Here is a 7157-nt window from a genome sequence, read left to right as displayed (position 1 = left end):
GTGCCTCTTATTTCTTTAGCACATGACAGATCTATCTCAGGTAAGAATTAGACCTCTTTAAACTTAACAAAATCTTCACTTCCTGTTTCGTGTCTCTTTAAATCTCTTTAAGAGCCAAACTAAAGAAAGGCTTTTCAGAGGGATCCAGATAGGCTGGACTGATAGGCTGAGGCCAATTGTATGAGGTTCAACAAGGCCAAGTGCCGGGTCCTGCACTTATGTCACAACAACTCCATGCAATGCTACGGGCTGGGGAATGAGTGGCTGGAAAGGTGCCTGGTGGAAAAGGACCTGGGGGTGTTGGTCGACTGCCGGCTGAATATGAGCCAGTAGTGTGCCCAGGTGGCCAGGAGGGCCAACAGCATCCTGGCTTGTATCAGAAATGTCCGTACTCAGCATTGGTGAGGCCGCACATCAAATACTGTGTTGAGTTTTGGGCCCCTCACTACAAAAAAGACATTGAGGTGCTGGGGCATGTCCAAAGAATGGCAACAAAGTCTGGAGCACAAGGCTGCTGAGGAGTGGTGTTAAAGAATTTCACGAGTCTTTGGGTTACTCTAGGTTTGCGTTTATTCACAACTCAGATTTGGGCCATCACCTCTGTGAGTGGCAAATGAAAATCTCAACCATAATACTTTTATATCTTTCTATAATAATCGCACAGAGAGTTTCCATGTTGTTCACAATTCCTCATTTGTCTGACCAGATGAAAGTCCATTGTTTCCCACAGGTTATCATACTTGTATCATTCTGTCTCAGTTCTGCTTCTCAATCCTGAAGTCCATTGGCTCATCCATCAAAAGTCTTCTCTCGGCAGCCACTGTGAATGCAAGGCAAAAGCATAAAAACTTAACCTCTAACCTATCCTCTATTCGTCTGGGCCTACTTTAATTACTCTGTCTATACCTGATTGTCTTAAAGTGTTACCTTCATCTAACTTTATTTACTGATTAACTTGGCTGGTGATTAGTCCAACCATGGAGGGGGGCTATACAAGGGATGCAGTGAGCAGTAGACCATGGACTGCTGAATTTCTGCCTGCACACCTGCATCTTGGTTGCATTCAGAAGTCAATATCTTAATACAATATCCACAAAATGATTAATGAAACTTAAGCAAAAGCAAAATTAACTCCTTCCTTTATCAGCGCCTGAGGGAACTGGGGGTGTTTAGACTGGAGAAAAGGAGGCCAAGGGGAGACCTTACACTCTCTACAGCTGCTTGCAAGGAGGTTGTAGCAAGGTGGACGTCAGTCTCTTCTCCCAAGTAACAAGCGAGAGGATGAGAGGAAATGGCCTCAAGTTGTGCCGGAAAGGTCTAGATTGGATATGAGGAAAAATTTCTTCACTGGAAGAGTTGTCAAGCATTGGAACGGGCTGCCCAGGGAAGTGGTCGAGTCCCCATCCCTGGAGGTATTTATTAGACCTGTAGATGTGGTGCTTGGGGACATGGTTTAGTGGTGGACTTGTCGATGTAGGTTAGCGGTTGGATTGGATGATCTTTTCCAACCTATATGATACTAAAAACTTGTATCATTCATCTGCTGGTTTTGTCTGACAAAATTTTAAACTCAAATCCTGAAAAGAAATTTTACATCTCATTGTTACTTAAGTCATGGCTAGTGAAAAGTCTGTGCCAGAGCTTTGAAACTGATGAATGATTTTTAAATATTAAACCTCAAACATTAGAGAAAGAAAAGACCAAGGGAGAGAGAAATTTCTGAGTATTTTTTTTGTTACTAAGACAGTGGAATCATAGAAACATTTAGCAGAATTGTACTAGCATTGTTGCATTTTAACTAGGATTTTAGTGGTGTTTGGTTTTGTGATTATCCATCAACTACAATTAATCTGAACAGGATGCCTGTACCTTACAGGATGGATTGCAATAATAGGATTTTTGTCCTCTCATGACATTTTCTGATATTTAAGAGAAAGAAGTAAAACTTTTCTATAAATCTGCAAGTTTAAAAAAAAAAAAAAAAAAAATCGAAGGAACTTCACAGAATCACAGAATGGCAAGGGTTGGAAGGGACCTCAGGAGATCATCTAGTCCAACCTCCCTGCTAAAGCGGGTTCTCCTAGAGCATGCTACACAGGACTTTGTCCAGGTGGGCTTTGAGTATCTCCAGAGAAGGAGACTCCACAACCCCCCTGGGCAGCCCGTTCCAGTGCTCCGTCACCCTCAAAGAAGTTTTTCCTCATATTCAACTGAAATCTCTTATGTTTCAATTTGTACCCATTGCCCCTTGTCCTGTGACACGCTGGGCACCACTGAGAAGAGTCTGGCTCCATCCTCATGACTTCCACCCTTAAGATATTTGTATGTGTTGATGAGGTCCCCTCTCAGTCTTCTCTTCTTCAGGCTGAACAAGCCCAACTCTCTCAGCCTTTCCTCATAGGGGAGATGCTCTAGTACCTTTATCATCCTAGTTGCTCTCCTCTTTAACAGAAGTTAGTAAACATGGAAATGTTTTAGTTAGATCTTTTGAAAGATGCCAGTAAGAATTTGTCATCTGGTATTGGATTACCTGAGAAACTTGCAGGACATCTTGAACAAACACAGTAACCTGGCCCCTTCTAAATCCTGTGGTTTTGAATATCCACAGTGTTATACTGGACATATTTGGATCTACAAAACACAATATTTTGATGCTATTTAACTTCTAAAATGAAGACTACTAAATTACTTAATTCCTAAATCCCATTCAGTTTTGCATTGCATTTTCTTGTATGTGTATAAAATAAGATAATTTAGACAAGATTTGCATTTTGCTTTCAGGTATTTTTGAACTAACAGATTCTGAAAGACATGCTACTGGTACCATTACAGTTGAATTAAAATGGAAGTTTGTCTACCTACCACCAAGTGGATCAACAATGGCTGCAGACTTAGTAAATTACATTCAAAATGAGAAATCAATGGCAAATAACTTACTAGCAGAGGAAAAAATGCAGACTCCAGCCCTGCCTCCTCCTTATACTTCATCAGTGACAGTAAGTAATTTACCAAATCCAGAGAAGTTGAGAGATATAAAAGACCTATTACAGCAGGTACTTAGTTCTTCCCTGATGACCAAGACTTATCCTTACTGTAAAATAATGCATAGTACAAATACTTCATATAACCACCATCTTCGACTTCCTTTGGGAAGTGAAATCTTCTATAATGGTAGATAACTGGTTAGCCAAAAGGGCAAGTAGGAGAAATAACAAGCGTTAAATGTCTTCCCTATAAATCTAGTGCTTATTAATTCTCTTTCCAGTGTAGATATCATAGATATAATGTAGTCACATGATTGTGCAACTTCAGGGCTATAGTTGAAATTTATGACAGTCATGAAATCAGCTATTGTTTCTGTGGTCTCTTTGAACCTCAGACAGAACTCAGTCAGTTGGGGTAGCTTTGAGCCAAAAGAAAACTCAAGCAGCCAGACCGGAGCCATATGTACAGATATTTAGGTGTATCTGCACCACACTTCTTAGGTATTCTGGTGCCCAGAGCATGGTGCTAAGATACCCAATGGCTTCTGAAAAATCACTCATAAATTAAAAGTAGTGTGGGAATTTTTTTTATATGTTTTTGTATAAAAATCAGTGGAAATGGAGGACAATTTCTACCTTCATCAAAACAGTAAAGCATGAAGAGTAATAAATCATGTTTACTTTATTATTTTTTGTCTTTTGTGTTATAACATTGTGACAGAAATATTTCTGGATTGTTTTGTTAATTTTGCAACTATTACCTGTCTTGTTTCTGTTTCCGTGTTAAAACTCTCTAAAGAGAATGGCATGAGGAAAGGTGTCAAAGGTATGGTAAGCCTACAGAACAAGCACTCCATGAGCGATAATAATAAATCATTCTGCCACATACATGATACCACTGACTTCAATCCTACAGTTATTTCTCATCTGGAACTCCCATAACATTCCATAGATGTTCTGTAGAGTTTTATACCCATTTCTGGCGGAATTCTGAAAGGTATCTTCAATTGGAGGGTGTTGCTTATTCAAACAACATTACATTGTCTTGCCTGTTTAGAATTTAACTTAGTGCAGTTAGATTTGGCTTTGACAAAAATTGGGGTCCCTCAAAATTTACTGTGAAATAAGGTGGTTAGCGTATGGTAATAAATGGTCTTCAACTATATTTGTTTTGTTACAGAAACCAACACCCAAACCAAGGCAGCGTGCAGCTCAAGCAGACAAGAAAGTATCTTTTCTGGATCTTAGTACAATACAGATGGCAGTAAGTTTTAAGTATTTTGCTTGTGCATGTTGAAGTAACAAAGGCTACTTTGTCTCAGTATGGACAATTTGTAGAATACTCGATTATTCTAGCAGCACAAGCCTGGGATGTCCCAGGCAGTGAATGATAGCACAGTACTGCATATAGGTGGGGATACAGTACAGGGCTATTTGTGTGACTCCCTCAGAATTGCTTACTATCCTCCACAAGCTTCAACTTTCATAGACTTAGGGCAGATTCCAACAGGACCAGTCAACTGTCTCTGCACTGTGTTTCTCTGCTCCCTGGGTTATTAATGAAAGTGGTTTTGTACAGTGTACCATTTGCACAGACTTATAAATGGCTCATTAGAAACCAGCTTGAAAAAAGTCAAATGCTGGTGAAATCAGATCTTTTGAGAGGTTAGATATGGAAAACTGAAATGTTAGGCACGTGGTTACACACACAACGTATCTTGAGCTGTCCAAACAGTAACTTCTCAAAGTTTGACAATTTTTCACAAACTAGGATTTTCTAAGGGAGGCAGCTACTTGGTCTTTATCAGAAGTCTTCATTACTGGGTGGGCAGCTTCTCTAGCTGCTTTGAAAATCCAAGCCTCGCTGTCTGGTTAGAGACAAACATACTGTTAGAACTAAATAATGAAATAGTTGGGGCTTCTCTGATGTCTAAATCTTGTGGCGAAATGGCAAGAGAGTGCCCATGCAAGAGAATTTCAAGTTCAACAGATTGAAACTGTATAGGAACAGTGTTTCATTTTGCTGTTCATATTCTGAATAGCAGAGAATGTAGTTCTTGGATATTCATGTGACGCATGCCAAAGCAAATAGTTGTTTTCAGAAAAGGATACTCACTAAAAAGTGAGATGAATGGTTTGACTTGCTCAAACCATTTGTCAGAGTTGTCCAGCCTCACAGGTAGAAGCTGTAGCAGAGGATAGAAGCAGTAATGCCAATGGAGAGAAGCAAAGGAGGGTATAATTTTCTGTCCAAATGCATCTCCACCAATAAATTAATAGCTACTTTAGTGTGTTAATTGTCTACTGTATATTAAAGTCTTCCCCTTATTTTACCCTTAACTTAGGGCTCTGTTGAAAATAACATGGAACTTGCACAGAAGATGAAGGCTTCAGGAGTTCCAAGTGGTTCAGAGGTATGAGATTATTCAGGTTTTGCGGTTTTATATAATACACTGCATTTGAATTCCATGTGTATGTTGTTTCTTCAGTCATGCATCAAAAATCAAACTATGGTAAAGTAAGATCTCAAAAATTTTGCTGAAATGTGAAGAAAGTACGTCCTTGTGATGACAATCTTCTTTTTTTGGCCATTGGAAAGGGAGGAATATCTCTACTTATTTCCTTCTATGTTTGGATGATTATTTTTTTCTTTCCCCTAAAAATTACCGTTATATATGGGGGGGGGGAGGGGGAAGAAGAAATGGAGTAACTTTGGAATATTGCTAAATATGTAGCATTCCAAGGAGAAGAAAAGTATTAAATATTGTAATTTTTAATGGTCCAATTGGTTGTGAAAGGAAGTTGTGGCAGGCTGGCAAACTGTAGTTTCTAGTGGTGTAACACAACATTTAATCACTGGCTCTTGTTTTCCATTCACTTTTCTACTGTAAAGCTCATCTGGGGCTTTGATTGAGAAGTTAAGTCTCCCTTCCACCACATCAGGTCATATTGATCAAGTAAAATAATCAAAAAGTAGTCTCTCTGAAAATTTTATCCACAAAATGCAACTCTGTCACATCCAAGCATTATCTAAAACCCAGTAGTTAGGACACATCATCTGTACCAAGGAGGAGCATAAGAGACATAATGTCAGTTTTCTACGACTTGAAAACTTCAAGGATAACCTTTATTTATAGAATAAGGCTCTTAAGTGTTTGTTAACATTGCTTTGCTCTGTGGCTCCAGGTGTGTTAGAATAGAAATAACTCTTCAGGTCCGGTTTTGGAAAACCTGGATGTTCTCTGGACAGCCAAAAGTTATCTCATGCATTCTGAGGGTGGGAGGTGAGGCATCAGTGTCTCGGGAAATTTCAGTCCTAGAGGACAGCTGTTGGATAATAAATAATGCATAGCTCTCCAGCAAATTTTCATGGAAGATGCCATGGCTGTAATGTTATATCCATTGATGAAGTATTATTCTATGTAGTTGTACTCTGAGAGAAAGAATGAATAAGATTACTTCAGAGTAAGTTATGCACTAATAATATTTTACCCAAGATAACATTTGTACTTTCTCCCAAAGACGATTCTTTTTTATATTATTTTAGTTTGCTTTTGAAACAGAAACTGTTGTATAATTTAAGTTAGAAAACTGCCAGCTGAGTAAGGTGGTGGTGGTTTTTGGTTGGGGTTTTTTTGTTGTTTTATTTTTTTTAAACTGACTCTTGTAGAACTGAAAGAGCTGAAATATAAATGAGTCTGGAAATCTAACAGGCTGTATATATGTTGACAGGTACCAAATGATTATAATAGTTATGTTTTCACAAATATACATCGTTAGAGAATTGTCTTTCTACTGTTTCAATTATTTGTTACTGCAGTTGACAACTTCTCATTGTTTCCTGCACTGCATAAGCAATATAATTGTTTAAAGGCTGTGTATAATGAATGTGAGCCATAACTCTTCAAGTTTTGAACGTTAGGAACTTTTACTATTCAAGGAATGTTATAAAGAATGTAAGTTTATCTATTTTTATATAGCATGTGGTACATGAGGTTGAACAAGAAAGGCTAGCAGATGATGAGGTGAAGGAGATGGCTGAAGAAATTCAACAGGAAAAAGAAGACCTCTCACATCTGTCAGAGGGGCAGTTGGCCGACCAAAGCTCAGTTACCTCTGGAGATGAGACAGAAATAACTGAAGAATTGGAACCAGAAGGTAGAACTCATTTTT

General features: G+C 38.6%; 1 protein-coding gene across 1 annotated transcript in view; it reads left to right on the top strand.

Annotated features, from left to right (window-relative positions):
• The window catches only part of RPGRIP1L (RPGRIP1 like), a 76401-nt gene that overhangs the window by 39657 nt on the left and 29587 nt on the right, over window positions 1–7157 (top strand). The window contains 5 exon segments of the mRNA XM_035893131.1: window positions 1–40; window positions 2782–2996; window positions 4165–4248; window positions 5330–5398; window positions 6965–7142. The exon segment at window positions 1–40 is cut by the window's left edge and continues 16 nt beyond it. Coding sequence (XP_035749024.1) covers window positions 1–40; window positions 2782–2996; window positions 4165–4248; window positions 5330–5398; window positions 6965–7142 — 586 coding nt within the window.

The sequence above is a fragment of the Egretta garzetta genome, unplaced genomic scaffold, assembly GCF_000687185.1.
Source record: "Egretta garzetta isolate BGI_Z169 unplaced genomic scaffold, ASM68718v1 scaffold314, whole genome shotgun sequence".
Lineage (NCBI taxonomy): Eukaryota > Metazoa > Chordata > Aves > Pelecaniformes > Ardeidae > Egretta > Egretta garzetta.
The sequence above is the reverse complement of the archived record's forward strand: the minus strand, read 5'-3'. Positions and strand labels throughout refer to the sequence as shown.